The 19,129-nt window shown below is 43.4% G+C and overlaps 1 protein-coding gene across 3 annotated transcripts; it reads right to left on the bottom strand.

The window, feature by feature from the left end:
- Positions 1-254: 254 nt before the first annotated feature.
- On the bottom strand, positions 255-11,923 carry CHAMP1 (chromosome alignment maintaining phosphoprotein 1). Of its 3 annotated transcripts, none has more exons than XM_071430723.1 (2): positions 11,800-11,923; positions 255-3,935 (listed from the first exon to the last, which is right to left on the bottom strand). In XM_071430723.1, the coding sequence occupies exon 2, from the start codon at positions 3,872-3,874 to the stop codon at positions 1,037-1,039; it is 2,838 nt and encodes a 945-aa protein (XP_071286824.1). In that variant the 5' UTR covers positions 3,875-3,935; positions 11,800-11,923; the 3' UTR covers positions 255-1,036. The 3 variants fall into 3 exon arrangements, with proteins under 3 accessions (XP_071286824.1, XP_071286826.1, XP_071286825.1); XM_071430725.1 differs by lacking the exon at positions 11,800-11,923 and adding an exon at positions 11,279-11,526; XM_071430724.1 differs by lacking the exon at positions 11,800-11,923 and adding an exon at positions 11,136-11,263.
- Between the last annotated feature and the right edge of the window lie 7,206 nt (positions 11,924-19,129).

The raw sequence follows: 19,129 nt of genomic DNA, 5'->3' as shown, positions 1-19,129 counted from the left end.
CATCCTAAATAACAGTGCATAAATTCTTGTTTTCCTTTTTTTTCATTTACATCTGACATGTTCTTCTGAAAGAGATGGGAAATTTAGACTAACCTTGCTGAGTGATGACTGAGGCTGATGACTGCCAAGATGAAGCTTCCAAAGCAGACCTCCTAGGTAATTTTGCATCTCTTGTTGCCAAAGATACTTAAAAGATACTACGCTGAATACAAAGGTTTTCTTCTTGACTTGAACAAAAAAAATTATGGCCAACACCAGGTTGGGTTTCTTTTTATTGTTAAAACATTAAAGCATAACATTTCACCAAATACAGGAAATTTAGGGGTTGTCTGACATTACAAACATCTGGATCATCAAGAGAAAGTGTTGAGCTATACATAGTCTGACGTTAATCTATCAATTTAATGTATATTAGTAAATGATTAAAACATGGCCAAAATACAGAATCACAAAATAAGTACCTTGATGCTTCTAAATCTGAGACAAGTCAGAGAACTGAGTGCAATAAATTTCCAGCAAATGTCTATACACTCAATTACCTCAGGGCAGAATTATTCCAGGAATATTGGTAGTTCCTCATATTCTTGCTCATTCACATTCAATTTAGTGAGAACTTTTGATTTGAGAACTTGATAAAAACATTTTTAAAAATACAACATTTAACAAATGTGAAAAAAGAAGTTGTCTTCACAGGAAAATACAGATTGCTTGCCACTCCAGTCCTTAATTGCCTATATGTTTTACAAATCTTTACAAAACTAATTTGTATCCATTTTGGTTTCAAAAACATAGTACATCTGAAAAATAAAATATGACTCTACTGATGGGTAATACAAAGACATGAACACGCATTTAAAATTACTTTTAAAAGTAAATCTTTTCAGTAATACAGCTATAAGACAAGTTAAACATAGTACAATAAACCATGCATCTTCTGACTTGTCAGATCAGCTAAACTACTCGGTTAACATACAGTAACACTTTTGAACACTTCGTAAATTCAGCTTTTCTAGCACAAGGGAAAAAAAAAACCAGATTAAATTTGTTCTTCAAGTGGTTCAAGGCTGTCCAAGTGTTTTTTAGGTGTATCATCACTATGACGGCTTTGGCAATGGGTTAAATGTTTCTTAAAGCCTCGGGGAAAATTTGATTCAAAATTACAACGGGGACACTTCAACAGACTTTGACCATGAGCAGCAACATGATTTTTAAGAAGAGACTCCAAGAGAAAAGCTTTGCCACATATTTTACATTTGTACGGGCTTTGAACATTATGCTTGTTAACTAAATGGTGCAAGACAGCACCTTTTTTCATTGCACGACAGCAACAAATTTTGCAGTAATACTTTCCCTTGCCACGCTTCATGTATTTTGCTATTTCTTCCTCAGAGATGAAAGCCTCTTTCTCTTCAGTAAACTGAAGCACACACTGTGGCTGCGTAGGAGTAGTTGCATCCATTTTGCTCTCTTTGCTGTAATCAGATGACTCCATATCATACTGCTCTTGGTCACTGTTGGATTCTTGTTCCTTTATCTCCATTGAGTCCACCACTGGTTTTCCACACTCACTGCTATTTAGTTCAGAATCTGAGTTCTCCTGGTTTTCCTTCTTGGGCTTCTTTTTTGGGCATGAATATAACATGTGTTCAGGTGATTCTTTGGCTAATATTGACTGTTCATCCTGTGAGAATAAATCATCCAGTGGTTTCTGATCATCTAAACTGTGAGAGAGAAAGTCACTCTCACCAGACTCACTAGGTGTTTGGGGCTCAGAGAAAAAGCCCGAAGCAGACTTGTGAGGCTCGGAAAACAGGATGTTCTTCTGGATTTCAGAAGGTACAGTAGTTTCAGCATGTCTCTGGACATCAGAGGATAGAGCAGCAGCAGGCTTCTGCATCTCAGAAAATACAGCATGCTTTTGAACATCAGGGGAAACAGCAGATTTCTGGCAGTCTGTGAAAACAGCTTGCTTGAGTGTCTCGGGAGAAACAGGAGTAGGTTTCTGGGACTCAGTAAAGAGACCATGTTTCTGAACTTCAGGAGATGTGGATTTCTGAGACTCTAGAAAGGAAGTAGACTCCTGAACTTCAGAGGAAATGGAAGTGAGTTTTTGGGCTTCAGAAAACAGGGCATGCTTCTGGACTTCAGAAGAAACAAGAGCAGATTTTTGGGCTTCAGGACACAGAGCTTGTTTTTGACCTTCAGTAGAAACAGCAGAAGTAGACGTCTGATTCTGGGGCTCAGAAAAGACAGCACGTTTCTGGACATCAGTAGAAGCAGTAGGATTAGATTTACGAGTCTCTGGGAACAACACTCTTTTCCGAGGCTCAGTGAAATGAGCTCGTTTCTGAATCTCAGACGAAGCAGCAGAGGTGGATTTCTGAGTTTCAGAAAAATACATTGATTTCCGTGACTCAGAGAGTTTCCAGGATTCAGGAGATACTGAAACACCAGGCTTACGGACCTCAGGAAAGAAAGAAGGCTTCCAAGAGTCAGAGGAAACGGTGTGACTGGACTTTCGAAGCTCAGGAGAAACAGGGGGAGAATGCTTCCATGTGTCAGGGGACAGAACAGGCTTCCAGCCTTCAGGGTAAACAGATGAGATGGGTTTCCAGGGCTCAGAAGAAACAAGAGTAGACTTCTGGGATTCAGAAAAGGACGTAGACTTACACGAATCAGAAACGAGCCTCCTAGGTTCTGGCAACACAACCGAACCAGGCCTTCGGGACTCAGGGGCAGACCTCCGGGACTCTACGGACACCGACATGGCAGGCTTTGAAGCCCAGGGAGAAACTGTGGAAGACTTCTGCACTTCATGAGGGGAAGCCCTCCAGGGCTCAGGGGAAACAGTTGGACCAGGTCTCCATGACTCCGGTGAAACCGCAGAAGCCGGCCTCCGGCTCTCAGGAGAAGAAGCAGAAGCGGGCCGACGCATTTGGGAGGGATGCCTGCGTGGCTCAGGAGACACGGCTGGGGTGTACCTCCGTGGCTCAGGGGACGCTGCCGGAGGAGGTTTCTTTGGCTCTGGTGACACAGCTGGGGAGTATCTGCGGGGCTCTGGAGACACAGCAGGAGAATGGCGCCGGGGCTCAGGTGACATGGCGGGGGAATGCCGGCGGGGCTCTGGAGACGTTGCTGGGGAGTGCCGACGGGGCTCTGGCGACACGGCCGGGGCTGGCTTCTGTGGGTCGGGGGATACAGCAGGAGATGGCTTCTGTGGGTCAGGAGACACGACAGGAGATGGCTTCTGTGGGTCAGGAGACACGACAGGAGATGGCTTCTGTGGGTCAGGAGACACAGATGAGGCTAACTTCTCTGGATCGGGAGATGTGGCCTGGGCCGACTTTTCTGGATCTGGGGACACAGTCTGGACTGACTTCTCTGGCTCTGGGGAAGTCACCTGAGCAGACTTCTGGGGCTCTGGAGACACAGAAGATTTCTGAAGCTTGGGGGAAACAACAGGTTCTGATTTGGGGAGTTCAGGAGAAAGGGCAGGTTTGCCTGATTCAGGGGAAAGGGCAGGTTTCTGTGGCTCCAATGTGACACTTTTCTTGGATGAATCTGAATCTCCTTCTACCTGTTGCTCTTTCTGCTCTTCATTCCATTTCTCAGGTGCTGCATGCTGTGCTTTGATGTGATAATATACGTTGCAATACATCTTGCTGGTAAAGAAACATTTATGGCAGTGAAACAGTTTTGCACTTTTTTGATAAAATATAAGTTTGCCCAAGCCAGCAGCATCCATTTCATCACAATACTCTGGGTGAACAGTACCCATATGAATTTGTATGTTTTCATAGTCAGTTCCCCTGAAGCTGCAGTAGTCACATTCCAAGCGCTCTGTGGTTTTACGTAGTATCTGCAACATGTCCATTTTTCTATAGGCAGTAACAGTTTCCACAGCAGTGCACCTTTTAAAGAGGAATTTTCAGTTCCTGCAATAAAGGAAAAAGATCTGTATAGTTATTCTTTCATGTTAATTTCAACTCTGTCACTCCTAAATAACCACATGTGCTTTTCCCTGCTCACCCCCCACTCCCTTTTTAGAAAGCATAAATTTTGCACAGGTACTGACTACTTCATAGAGAAATCCAAACATAAGTGTCACCAACTCCTGAAAGTCATTTTGCATCAGTAAAACTTGAAAAAAATAAAGCTTATATTTAACAGTAGGCCTTCCTACCTATGTAAAAAAACTGGAAGCAAATGATAAAAAAAACCCCAGGTGATGAAGAGCGAAGTTTGAATTTCACTTGATAAATGTGACTTGTTTTCTCCATTATCTTCTCTTCCCAAATTTGATGTGCTTTTAATGAAATTGTATTATTTACATTATATATGTAAACTGAAACCAAAAAGTACTTTGGAAAGTACTTGAAACAATGCCACTGAGATAAGGCCATTTAAAAAATGCATCTTCACTATTAAATTTCAAAACAAATCATCCGTTTTTGACAAAGACCAAACTAAAATTCAAGAAAACAGCAGTCTAAAGCCTAGGCTGTTTACATCTGTTAAATACTGGCTTCCTTTCACTAATTATATGATAAAAAAAATAACACTGATCATAAAAGCTTCATCTATTATGAAAAGGACTTTTCCTGTTCTATTATTTCATCTGTTGCCCCAACAACAAAAATACTATTTAAGAAAAACAGCAGGGTTTTTTTCCAGTTGGTAGTTAACAGTCCACTGTATCCAGAACATTGTTTTCCTCACCCCAAAGATGGAAATTTCTCAAAATTAATGTTTTTACAAAATTTAAAAAACCACAAAATAACAACAACAATAAAAAAATCCCAAAAACCAACCAACCCCCCCCCCCCCAGTGTAAATAGCTTTTAATGATTTGGCTAGATTCCCCTATTTCCAAAAGAATTTAACCAGATTAGCTCCTGCAATAAGCAGAAAACCAAGTCTAGCCATAGTCTGCAAGTTATACTGGCATAAAGTGGAAGGTAAAAAGGACATTTAAGTGAAATGAGCACACTTCTTCCTTGTAGGTTGAAATTAAATAGTTGTTACATGATTAATCATGCTAAGCTATCAGCTTAATTTTGGGGGGTGTTGTAAAACACACTGCTTCAAAACACTCAAAATTGTTGTTTAATTTTAACATTAATTTTACCTGTCTAAATATATATAAAACTAACAAGTCTAAAAATATGCATTCAAAGCAAGTTTTCTTAATTTATTCCTAAAGCATTTTTCCCTTGGTTTCTTATGGAAATGAGGCTTATACAAACACATTGCCCTACAGTCAATGCCAATCAAACTGGACAAAGCAATCCAGCCTTACTTTGCATTTCTACACCTTTCATGAAAATCAGCAACTAGAGAATGCAAGCAATGCCTCCACTGAGGCAGAATATGTCACTTAGCAGCAACTTCTTCTGTTTAGCCTCTCCACAAAAAGTCTTGAAACATTCAGAGCAAGCAGTATCTGATTCAGCTTTAATTAAGGAAAACGGGAAGGAATTCAAAATACTACAGCAGTGAGTTGCTTTGGGCTTGGGGTAGAGACAGAATGAAAGCAAATTAGCAGTGCTGCTAAAGGATGAGATGGATACAGCAAAAAACCAGGAAAGGAGGATTGGATGAGGAGCAGGAGGGCACAAATCCCTAAGAAATACAGGTTCACTAGCTCAGCTGCTTATGGAACAACTCCTTTGTGTGCACTGTGCACACACACATGACATTAAGCCACAGGAACAGGTAGATTTCCAATTGGGAAGCACAGTGGAACCACATATGGAGCTTTAAGAAGGAACCTGCTTTACAACCATGAGGCAAATGAACAGCACCCGACCACAGCCTAGCTACAAATGAGAAGTAATTACTCTGCTCCACAGACACTGAAGTGGAAGGGCCTTTGGGGTATAAGCTGCAGCTTCCCAGCACTGCTGGCAGCCATACAAAAGACACCCCAAACTGGAGCCCACACCACATTCAGCGTTGACCCAAAACACTTCCCAACATCTTATAACAAATTTTTTATGTCTGTAAAAGATGAAAACAAAACAAAGATGAGAGCAGTGCTCAGTGGGCTGTATCTCTTCAACAGAAAATAACTTGCAAATTGTAAAAACCCACAGCACATCATGTCTTAGTACTCTAAAAGACTTTCAAATCTTTATGAACTACAGTTTATATTTTGTTTTCAGGACTCAGGACAATGGGAGGAAAGGAAAATTTAAATTTGAAAGCAAAAATTTCTGAATTGCTGATATGAGTGAAATAAAAAGGTTTTGGGTTTTTTTTAATCAAAACACAGCAGAACATAATTAGGATAATGAAGACATACTGCAGTAATCACGTTTTTAGACTTGAAAGGGAATTTGTGAATTCCAAAATTGGTTGTAATCCTGAATTACCCATTTTCTTTTCACAGAAAACCAAAAAAGGGCTTTTCTAATTTGAATTTATCACAGTTTATAACAAAGTTTACCAGACAATCTCTTCTACTCTCTTCATATTTCCCAGCTCTTCACGTCACCTTCTTGCAGTTGCTGCTGTTTTTTATTCACTGAGATACCCTTCACCCCATCTCCCCATTCTCTTCTTTTATTCAGTTCTATCTTACTTTATGATGAAAATTCCCACTTTCTTTCCAAATACAACAGTTAGAAAAAGTCAGTGATTCCCAAATTCCACAAATTGTCCACATTGATGCTAAGCTTTTTTGACCATGAGATTATTTTGGAACCGAAGAAGTTACAGGCACAATCCAGACATCCAAAAGTCTTGACAGTCAAGCCTTTTGCGTAAGAAATAACATTAAAGAGCTGAGGCCACTTTGTCTCACATTGCCATCACTCACCATTCTTAGTTTTGTAATTCAACTCACTGTACCTGGCAGTCACTGAAGTAACTGCCTCTTCTGCTGAAATCTCTACTTAATTGAGGCACCCTACTGAGCAAGACAACTCTTGGTTATTGCAGCACCTTAGGCAGCAAGCCCATGGAACAGTAAATCTAGTTTTACAATAGTTACTGAGATCAGTAACAAACAGCACTGAGCCCCTACTAACTCATCTCGTCAATTTAAATTTGTTGAAACACTTCTGGAGGAATAAACTCTGAGATGTTGCTGGTTCACTTAGCACAGATCTAAATAGCTAGTTTGAAAGATTTTCCTGTCAATCCCTCCAGATTCCTTCTCAATACTGAGCTCCAGTGCCACTGTCTCTACATGGTTTTGGTTGCTGTCCTCCTCTGTACTCAGGTTTCTCACACACATGACTCTGCTTCACACCGCTCTTTGCCATCAGCTTCTGCATCACAACTTGTTCTGCACTGGATCCTGGCTTGCCTAGTTGGGTGAAAGTGCAAGGAACAACATGTCACTGTTTTCCTAAAGAGTCCCACAGCAGCAGAGCCAGCCAGCCTAGAAACCATATATTCAGTAACCAGGCTCCCATGGCCTTGGTTCTGCATGAACTGTGATGTAACCTGTGCTCAGCAGCATCCTTTTGGCAACACTGAGGGAGATGGACCATGCTCCTTCTGTGTAAATGCATTATTACAGACATTAAAGGGAACTGGCTCTGTGCTGCTGCAAATCAAACCCATAAAAAGGTTTTATTAAATAAATGGTGTGATTTTGTCAGGGTGCTCCATGTGCACTGCAGAGTGCACTGCAAGTACTAAATCACAACATCATTCTAGTCCTCTGAAGCTCTTTGAGGAAAAGTATGAATTTCAGGACAAAGATCAAATTGTCATGAGCATCAGCTTCTCCATTAAACAAAGCAGAAGACAGATGGTCACTGGAATATCTCTCAGGACTTCTTGAATACTCCTAGGAGGACAAAGAAGCTGCCACCTCTGCAAGTACAAATAACTGCTGTGCAGGCCCCAGGCCACTTTGTTTAGTTGAACACTCTGCCAGGCCATAACTGTTTTGTAAAAAGGACACCTGAGCATTCCCCTATTTGAGCTCTCAGGTAACAGGATGTGCAGTGCAGCAGTGGCTATAACAGCCTGTGCTGCATGCTACTGTAACACTACAAAGTACAACATATTCCTTAATTGCTCTTTCTACATTCCCTCCTCCTTTTCTCACTTTCCATGGCTGCAACGCTGAGAAAACAAATACATGCAGCCAAACAGAACACACTACAACTGCAGCAGAAGCCTGAAGCCCAGCATTTATGCCTGTTCTGCATCTACATCTTGCCTGCAAGACAAAATACTGTGATTCAACTAAGATTCTGGGGCTTGCAATACTAAATTTTAACTTAAGGGCAGCCAGGACTCATTCAGAGTCTTCCTAAGACATGACATTTCCCACTGAAATCTACCTGAACAGGTAAGTGCTTCTGGCTTAAAGCTCACTATATCCTCAATGTCAAGCACAGTAACAGCATCAGTACCAACTCAGCTCTTAGCTGACTTCAAGTGACACAGATCAATGTCCATCACTCAGTTTAAAGCTGCCTCAAGAGACACAAATCTCAGCAGTGGGACCACCAGTCCTTATTGCTGCTCCATCAGCCATCTCTCACAACCCCTCTTCTTCCAGGCATGTTTAGAACCTACATACAGAGGTTCCTACCACCAACTCTCTCCTCTCTCCACTGAGATGCTGAAGATCCTTACACCAGTTCCTGTCCCCTACATTGCAGTTCTGGCCATAATCTCCTCCACCAGAGGAACAACAGAAAAACAGCATGGGGAAAGGATTGGTAATGAGGGCATGTATCCACCTGAGAAAAGAACAACTATCACTGGTTTTCTTGATTTGTTCTTAGCAGCCAAGAGGCTAAAGTCATGATTTGGCAGAAAGAAGAAGTATCCAGGAAATCAGAGGCAGCGAGATAACCACAAATTCAACCAAAAATCGGTTATGAGTATTGCAAGGCAGCCACAGAGTGGAGTCAAACAGCATCAGAAGTTTCTGCTGAGTTCATGTTAAACTGAGCAATAGGAGCATCCTAAGCTAATGCACAGAGAGGAGAGACCTCCTGATGTCTTCCCAGCCAACACATCAGAGATGGTATATCCCATCTTCCACAAGAATCCTACTTAAGATTAAGCCATACTTCCTACAACCTCTCAAAAACCTCCCAGTGGAAGAAAAGAGGAAAAATGCAGAGGAGATATCTACATATAAGAAGGAATCCATTCAAATGTTGGCACAACATGACTCTAGCAGCAAACAAGATATCTCTACTTTTTAACTCCATTCCAATTTCATAGCTCCAAGTCTTCCAATCATTCCTGGTAATTTTTAATAAACACATTCTACACTTAGCATTGCAACAGTTAATATATACTTCCATTTTTCCTCTACTGAAGATAAACTGTGACTGTCTGAGGGAAGCAACGAAGGGCTCAAAGCTAAAGATCTAGACTGTCTGTGAGCACAGAAAATTAGATTTCTTTTAACATTACATGAAGAAATTCAAAGCACAGCAACAAGTAGTCTGCCACATCATTGTTCAAAATCAGACTGTCTTGGTTCTCAGTGGCAGAAAAATCTATAACTCTTCCTCTCAATGAACAATCGAGCCCAGTGAAACACAAGCAGGTAGAGAACATGCAACATACTTTAATGACACCAACACAGCTGGGAAAATGATCCAGAAGAAAAGTCCTACGATTTTCTGCAATGCACTACAACCACACATAAGATTCCCTATACCAGTCACTGCACAGGAATGATCACTGGTGATTTTCATCAGCCTTGGAAGTTTCTTCCAGACAAACAGCTCAGTCATAACCCTCTGTCAGTGGGGAGGGTCAATGGCAAATTTGCTCCCAGCAAAAGAAATCTGAGTAAGTGAGATACAGCAGCATCGTTGCCTCTGCTAGAAGGAACAGATCCAGACTTTTGCTGGGTTTAAGCAAAAGCAAAAATTACACGTTCTTGCAGTGCCAAAAAATGAATGGCAGTCTGGTGGCAGCATGATGCTTCTCTTGAAGCTACATCCCTGTGTTGTGACTGACAAAGAGAAGTTTAGCTCCCAGAGGAAGCTGCACACAAACACCCTGCAGTGGGGCAGAGCAGGCACTCTACAAGGCACTAGGCAGGTAAGGGCATCACTTCCAAGGCACCAGGAACAAGACAGGCAGCCCTATGCTCCTGCTAGTCCTCAAGTGTCCACAGTATCTGACCACAACCTCACATCTGAACTCCCAGCTGCCAGCCGGTCTACTCAGGCTAAGTTCCACCAGCAACAATTGCTGAACAAGGTCTCTAAAACTTCACAGCTACACAAGGCACAAACACTCTGACCCAGCCACTGAAACAGCAAGATACACTAAGAACATGGGAGGCACCAGATCCAGGCAGGAAATGCTGCATTATGAAGTTCCATGTTTCCAGGAAAGGTTCAAGTCAGGAGAGATCTACAAAGTGACAATACTTGATGTGCATACAGATGACTTAAGAAAAACAAAGCACCCAGAACTGCAGTAATTTTGCAATATTTCAATCTTTGTTAAGAGAATGACAAGTCTACACAACATTAGTTCTCAATAAAAGATCTAACAACAGTCTAAATTGCAGAGTAAAATCAATGTACCTTTGACAGATTCAAGACTGAAGAAATTAATTCCATGTACTGCTTCTACAGCTTCCTAACTCCAAGTTCCAATTCCACTTCCAGTTGGCTTCCAAAAATGGCCTCGAAAACCTTATTGCTGCAGTGCTGTACCTGAGCTAATGAAGTGCCACTAGAGCATTGCAATCTAGTCAAGAACCGAATTAAGGCTGTGAAACTTGGTAACATGCTAAGAATTCCATTTACACTACTCTGAAAGAGTATGGGGTTCAAGGGAAGATTACAGAAGAGAAATGTGAAATCCAAAGTTTCTATATTCCTTATTTGCAAAAAATTCATAGAATCATTGTGGTTGGAAAAAACCTCTGAGATGATCGAGCTCCAACCTATGACTGAACACCACCTTGTCAAGCAGACCATGGCACCCAGTGCCACGTCCAGTCTATCCTTCAACACCTCCAGGGACAGTGACTCCAACACCACTCTGGACAGCCCATTTCAATGTCTAATCACTTTCACAGTGAAGAAATTCTTCCTAATGTCCAATCTAAACGTCCGTTGGTGCAATTTAAGCTTGTGTCCTCTCGTCCTGTCACTTGCTGCCTGGGAGGAGAGGCCGATCCCCACCTGGCTGTACCCTCCTTTCCCGTGGTTGCAGAGAGCGATAAGGTCCCGCGAGCCTCCTCCTCTCCAGGCTGAACACCCCAGCTCCCCGAGCCGCTCCTCACAGGACACGCTCTCCAGAGCTGTAGTGAGCCTGGCTTCTGCACCTGCTTCTCTGCTCCCACGTGCGACGCAGCCGCTCCCGGCAGCTATTTCTGTCACCGGGGAAGGGCCCGGTCCCGGCGGGGACACGTCCCGTGCCGAACTCGCTATCCCAGGACAGCAGACCGGCAGCGTGCTCCTCCCGCTCCTGGCTCCGCCGGCATCACTTTAACTTTCCTGCGGGAAGGGGGTGCCTGCGGGCTCGGCTTTCCCGGGGCCGCCGGCTCCCCGCTGCCCGGCCCTCCCGGGGGCCGCACCCCCGGGGCCGGGGGCCACGCCGCCCGCCCATTCATCCCGCCCCTCCAAGCGCTTTCTCTCGCCGCCTCCCCTCTCCCTCTTCCCTCCCGTGCGCGGCCCCGCCGGTTTTGTTCCCCCCGCGCCGGCACCGGCAGCCGCCGCCGCCCCCCGCGCGGCGGGGGCTGGACAAGGGGAAGGCCCAGGCCCGATGCCCAAGGGGAGGGAGGGGAGCGCGCCGGGCCCGGCCGGCGGGAGCGGGGGGCGAGCGGGACGGGCCGCCCGCACTCACCGTTCGGCACCTCCGGGACGGCGGGCGCGGGCCGGGGGGGCCGGGCCGGGCTCCCCCCGCCAATGGCGGCGGCGGCGGCGGCGGGAGGCGGGGCCGGGTCACGTGCCGCGGCCGCGGCGGCGGGGCCGGGGCGGGGCCGGGGGCGGGGCCGGGCCGCACCGCCCTCCGCTCCTGCCGGCAGGGGGCGCTGCCGCCCAGGGGGCCCGGCCTGTCTGGGAGGCCACAGGGGGCTTGTCCAGCGCGGAGAGAATTCCAGAATGCCAGAAACAGAGTCACAAAGTCACAAAGTAGGCTGCAAAAGAACTCTGAGATCCTCGACTATGACCAAACACCACCGTATCAACAAGACCATGGTCCTCGGTGCCATGTCCAGTTTTCCTTAAATACCTCCAGGGACGGTGACTCCACCACCTCCCTGGGCAGCCCATTCCAATAACCAATCACCCTCTGAGTCAAGAAATTCTCCCTGATATCCAGCCTAAAAATCTCTTGATGCCGTTTAAGACTGTGTCCTCTCATCCCGTGGCTGGCTGCGGGGGAGAAGAGCCTGACCCCAAGCTGCTACAACCTCCTTTCAGGTGATTATAGCGAATGGTAAGGTCTCCCCTGAGCCTCGTGCTCTCCAGGCTGAGCAACCCCAGCTCCCTCAGCCGCTCCCTATAGAACACGCACTCTATTGCTCTTCTCTGGATCTGTCCCTTATATCTTTCCTGAATTGAGGGGCCCAGAAATATAAGCAGATTCTTGGTGTGGGCTCACCAGTGCAATGAGGCCACACCTCAGGTACTGTGTGTCCAGTTCTGGACCCCTCAATTCAGGAATTGCTTTTTGACTTTTGGGTTTAGCAGGGCTTTTTGTCCAGTATGGAAGGAATGACAGACTCACTAAAACACAGAACCAATTAAGTTGGAAAAGACCTCTGAAATCCACTCCAGCCTGTGAGTGAGCACCCCCATGTCAACCAGAGCAGAGCACTGGGTATTGTGTCCAGTTTTTCCTTAAACAGCTCCAGGGAGGGTTACTCCCTGGAAGTGGTTAAGGAAAGACTCTCTGGAGGCTGAGGGGCATTTTGTTAGGACAGAAGGTGGGGATAACCGAGGTTCTTGTTACTAGATCCCTCGGGGCACGTTAGTGTGAATGATCAGTTTTTATAAATCAGCAATGTAGGGTTTATTATAGAACAACTTAGTTGCAAAGGAAAACAGGTATGGAGCTGTTTTGGTGGTTATTATCTATAGTAAAACAACATGAAAGCATTGCAATGTGAAAGTGCAACATCACTCAAGGACACAGACAAGGAGAAAAGGGAATTTCAAGGAAATTTCAAGGAAAGGAAAGTGAAAGGAAATTTCAAGGAAAGGAAATGAAATTTCAAGGAAAGGAAAGGAAATTTCAAAGGAAAGGAAATTTCAAGGAAAAGGGAAGGGAAGGGAAGGGAAGAGAAGGAAAGGAAAGGAAAGGAAAGGAAAGGAAAGGAAAGGAAAGGAAAGGAAAGGAAAGGAAAGGAAAGGGGAAAGGAAAGGAAAGGAAAGGAAAGGAAAGGAAAGGAAAGGAAAGGAAAGGAAAGGAAAGGAAAGGAAAGGAAAAAGGAAAAACAGGAGTGTGAGGATCTCAGCACCCTAAGCCTTACAACAAGACTTGATTGCTGTACAGTCGTGGTCGAAGTGCTGGTCAAGTGATGAGGGAAGTCCCGAAGAAGTGGCGGGGAGGAATCGGTAGAACACAGAATCTCTTGGGTTTATATTCACTCTGGTTCAGATAAATATAAATCAGGTGCCTCCTTAGGAGCAGGGAGCTTCATGTAGTACTGTAGATCATGGGACACTTTGGGAGTCCTCGACACCTTCTAAGACAGCACAGCTGCCCATGCTCGAAGCACAGTTGAGTCAGTTGTGTCTCTTTGTGTCCCCTCAGCAGAGATGAACCTGCTCAGGTCACTCTCAGAGTTCCCTGCATTTCCCAGGGAGAGGAGAGGGAGCCCCACATCCCAGTGGTTTGTGCAAGGAAGCACAGCTTAGCATGACACGGAGCACAATCCTGTCCAGCTGGGGATCCAGCTCTTATCTCACTCACAGCCCATCATTCATCCTGTGCCTTATCAGATCAGAGGTTTAGCCATTACACAACTAAAAGTTCACCTACTCCATCTCAACCAAAAACCCTTGCACATCCATGACTGAGGAATGTTTTGAGTCCTTGTCTCTTAAGAGGAGGGAAGCTGAGGGAAAGATGTTAAGCTTTTCTCCCTGGTACCCATTGAGAGAATAGGTAGGAATGGCTCAGAGCTCCTCCAGGAAAGGTTCGGGCTGGGCATTCGGCAGGATTTCCTTACCAAGAGGGCGATCTCTGTGACAGGCAGCATTTAACAGTGATCTGTCACATCCCCTGGCTGCTTGGATAGAAGCAGTATTTTTTGCCAGTCTAAGTTTCCAACAAAATCAATCCTGCCCATGCTCTGAAAATGTAGCAGAAGTGTAGTGATTAACTACAATTACTGATTGATGAGGAATTTATTTCTTTTTTCCCCATCTAGATGTCATGGAGAAACCTAGCACTGCAGGCTAGATACCCTCCTGGTCTTCTGTGTAGTCATGTCCCAGGCTCATATCTCTTTGACTACAGGTTATACATTCATCATTGGGGATTATGGTTTTCCCATATTACTAACAAAAACCAACTGGTTGTTTCCATCCAAGTTTTCAGCTAAGAACATTATTGCTACTCATCCCCCTTTTACTTGCATTTTATCTGTTTTTTATTACTCAAAATGCTGACTCCTGCTTTGCTCATTCATGGAAATAGCTGTAAAGTCAACCCAAGGCCAGCTAATAACCTGTTGTTTTCACTTGATCCTGAGCTTTTCATCTCTTTCTGATTTGCCAGTGCTTTCACTCATCTTATAGTTTTAAAATTAATTTCCAGCTACTGTAGGTAATAGGATAATTTCCATTGAGAATGGAATCAAACACTTAATTAAATTCCAGATAAACCAGGTGTACCCCATTTATTAGGTTTCTTCTTAGTCAGACTAAGTAAACTTTTTCCATGCTATTGTTACCTGTAAGTGATTTTGAGTACTTGGAGGATTGCCTTTCAACCTAGTGAAGAAGTTTTCTCAAAGGAGTAAAGAAATCCCACAGAGATTTTTTGCTGGATTAGCAATTACAGAGCATAGGTAAAGAATACATCTCAAGCAACTGCAATGAATAACTTTTTTTTTTTTAATAGACTTTTTTACTGTATGGTTAAACTTTCTTTTCTAACTTGTTTAGAACTTTTTTCATTTACATCCAGGGATTAAATTTGATTTATGAAATCATGCTAAAGTTTCATAAGTCTGGGTTCATAAGGGTTCATATTAACCCTTTCAGTTAATATTATTGTAAAAACACTTGAATATAGTTTGCAGTTCTATTTTTTTTTTTAATTTAAGCAACCTGTAAAAAATTACCATATTCACTTACGAAGTCTCTCAGTAAAAATGCCAGCAGGCTTTTGAAGGCATGGAGTTCAATCATCCAAGACAGCTATTTTTTCATTCAATTCCTTCCCTTAGGCCCCTAAATTACTTTCTGAAATGGCCTTTTTCTTATTATGCATTAGTAACTGTTACAAATAGGGCAACGAATGTTACCTAACACTGTAGCTATGGAGAGCTCAGTTCTTGGAAATAAATCTAAATACCCCTGAATATATTTTTACCTTATGTAACATATTCCCAAATGTTTTCCTCCTTCTTATTTTATCCCTAATTTAGAAACTTAAAAGTTTCAAATATACGTGCAACTAATCTTTGTATTTCAGGATGTTGTAAAATATTAAGGAAACAAGACTGAGCCTATTCAGCCCTGAAAGTGCTTCCATTTCAATATCCTGATTTTCTTGACTGAATGCCTGAGAACATGACTGTACACATACTTCTGTTTCTGGATGCTGATGACCTTCAACAGCTGTCAAAACTGTGCAAGAACTTCCAGCAGGTAATGTCATACATTGGTGCCCATACTCAAGTTTACTGTTAAGAAACAAGGTGAGGTGGAACTTCCCTTCAGTTTCATCCAGCAGGACTGTCTGTGTTTCTGCACAGCCAGATACAGGGAGCAGCACAACACACACATACCTGGGCACAGATCAGTAGAAACAGGCCATGTCCTCCATGCTGTGGGCAATCAAAACCAACCCCCCTGTCTGGCCAGCTGCAGCCTTTCAGAATTACTTTTCAATCTGTTCACTAGAGTTGGCAACTGAGATCCTGGCAAAAGAAAAAAGACTAAAACACCAATACCCTAAAAGACCCAGCCCCTCTAAACTTCTATGCAAAATCTTCAGATTTGATTCTAGACTATATCAACATTTTTAAAGAGAAGGGGGAAAAGAATCACCTATTTCTGCCTGTTTTGTGTCTCCTCCCTTCTGCATGTGCTGGGAGCCATTCATGGATCTTGCATGGACCATGAGTCTATGTGCCATTTTTTGCTAATATTTACCTTTTTGGAGTGTGTTGGAGATTTTTTTTTTTTAAATAATCCAGGCTGTTAATTGGAATTGCGCAAAGAACACTGCAGCCCAATGTCTTCTGTGTTTGTGTCAATTTGAATCAAAATACTGTAATACTTATGTGACAGTAATGATAGTATTTACGTAATTGTAGATGGGATATGCAAATGGGGTATATTCAGGAGATCAGGTATGGCCTAATGAAATGTAAATCACAAAATATATCTGGAAAATATTTTTTTTTAGTTATGTAACAATGAAGAAGTTTGGGAGAGGGTTTAACTGCTAAGAGGGAAACCAGCACTTGGTAAGATGACATTTTCAGTCTTCAAGAACTTCAATGAAAAGCTCAAGCGGAGGTACAGAAGACAGAGTGAATGCCTTTAAGTCACTTAGAAATTATCAGGCAAGATTCTGGTTTCCCTTTGTTTCAGATATTTTTTTCTTTCTAATGAAACAGTTATAAATAAGTAACTTGAGAATTTTAAGACTCTTCTCTCATCATATAATACTCAAGCAGCACCACCAACTCACAAGTAATTTTCCACAGATTTTCAACATTCCATCATGTTGGGGGAGGGAAGTACTACTCCATTTTCATTTTAGGCATATTTTATTCTGATGTTCAATATTATTTTGTGCCCAGTGAGTGGGTTTTGTCATGTTTGTATTTCAGTCTCTTGTTTGGGCTGTTCAGTTGTAATACTGCAAATAAATGCCAGCAGAGAAACTGCCTTCAGCATGAAGAGCAGTGTTGGCTTAACCATGGATGGACCTCCAAAGACTCTCCAAAAACAACTTTCAGCCATTTGGTTTTAAATTAAAAGAAGCAACAGAATGTATTTATAAACTGAATGTGAAGTTGTCAGCACAGTGTTTGGAGTTGAATAAGCTTCTCTTTAAAGCTGCAACAAGCACAAATGCAGGGATTTTTACTGAATATTTACATTCCACATCAGTTTCCAGTAACACAATAGATCACGATAGAATGGAGGCCAATCTCCATTTGACAGACAGAGTGATTTCCATCTTCCTAAATGTCAATGACCTTGGAACTCAATGAGAAACCGGGCAACAGAAATTTGGTGAAGCTCTCTATATGTAGAACATTATATTTTAAAAGCAAGAAAACAGATGGCACTGAAGTCAGCTGTGATGTAACCAGACACAATTCCCATTCTGTGGGGATGCTGTCTCTACTTTCAGCTAAGCTGAATTTGCAAAACAAAGTTACTATTGTGGCAATGAAGCTCTCACGCCACGATGAGTTTGCACAAAGGCAGGCAGCAAGCCTGCATTTATTTGATGTCATCAGGAGAAGCATAAAAGAACAAGTGAGCACAGAGCAGGTGGCAGCTCCTCCAGCAAGGGAAGCAAGCTCAGGCCCTGCTGCATTCCTGTGCGGGAGATATTGGAGAAGGGACTTGGAAATGTATTTTGCTGCTTTAGCCATTGTACTTTGCAGCATTCCCATGAGGTACATGCTCAATTCCAGCAGGCAGTCTACCCTGCAGATCTGGCTGCACAAGCTCCCATCCCAAACCTGATTCCTGTTTCCACAGGCACAGGCTGTCCTGCTGGCACTGCCCAAGATGACCATGAGTGCAGAGAGGGGAAGCTCAGTGATGGTGTTTTCTCTGTTTTAGGAGGGGTCACACTGTAGCAGAGAACTTGCAGACACCATTCCCATGCACCTGGGCTCCTGGTGCTGCTGTGCTGTTCCTGTCTCTCCTGAGCTACTTGTGGCAGGTGTAGTTGGCCATGGCAATGCTCATATCCTGCTGATGGTGGCCAGTGCTTCCTACTGCCCTTCTCAGGTGTGGCAAGAATAGATGCCAGTACCTGCTGCATAAGAGAGGTTGTCACAGGGGTTCCTAGAATGGCACTGCCAAACCATCAGGCAGCTTGGGATGCAGCTCAGGCTGCAGCTGTGTGCAGATGTTGACTACTGCACTCTCCACATCCAAATTGGGATGTCCTGAATACTCCTTCCATGTAAATACCTAAGTCAAAGGACAGGTTCTCTGTCTCTGCCCCTTTGGGCAGGAGCCTGCATCCACAAGAACACAAAAATTTGTCAAAAAGCTGTAGGAATTTCTGTCTTGACCTGAATCTCCACCTTAATCTGATGGACACAACTGTTTAAGCACTGACAGTTTTTACTGAGATGAGGTTTGAATACAAAGACCCAAATGGAAAAATACTGCAAAATTCCTGTGTTTAGTTAGTTCTCTATAATACTATCAAGAGGTGCTCATAACCAAGGAACTCGGGTGCAAGTGGTGAAGAAGCCCAAAAGCCAAAAGATATCAAACTTGATTTGTGAGCACGTGCAAAATCACAGCTCATGTCCTGCCTGTTCCTCTCACAGGTGAAACACACCCCCTGCTCCAGTCACCACAGGGCATCCAAAAATGTGGGAGATGCTTTTGAGCAGACCCTCATCTGGTGAAGATCCCAGCTCTGCCGAGCTCTACTGCTGAATTTCCCTGATGAGTTTCCTTGGATCAAGCCAGGATTTTTCACTGAGGGGTAAGCTTGCCCTTCCAGTACTCAGCCAGGACACCATGACAAAATCCTTTCTCCTGCAGTCAGGATAAACTTGGCAAACAAGATAAACTTTAGACGGAGCTAAACCTAGATGATTCTCTAGCAGCACTTTTACTTAATCTTGAAGTAATTTTAGTTGGCAGCTGACTTATGTAGCCTGATACTAAAATTCTTCTCAACTGTATTTTTATCTGCTTCTGAACCATGCAAAGCAGTAAAATAACATCTTACTTATTTTTTTCTGGAGTAAAAGATGAAAAAATAGCACAATATCACATCTCAA

This window comes from Agelaius tricolor, unplaced genomic scaffold, assembly GCF_023055355.1.
Source record: "Agelaius tricolor isolate 1412-34295 unplaced genomic scaffold, bAgeTri1.0.p SCAF_7, whole genome shotgun sequence".
NCBI lineage: Eukaryota > Metazoa > Chordata > Aves > Passeriformes > Icteridae > Agelaius > Agelaius tricolor.
This window is presented reverse-complemented; position numbering and strand designations above follow the sequence as displayed.

What these genes read in the sequence shown, in the direction of transcription:
- CHAMP1 (XM_071430723.1), bottom strand. Translation starts at nt 3,874, where the DNA reads ATGGACATGTTGCAGATACTACGTAAAACCACAGAGCGCTTGGAATGT.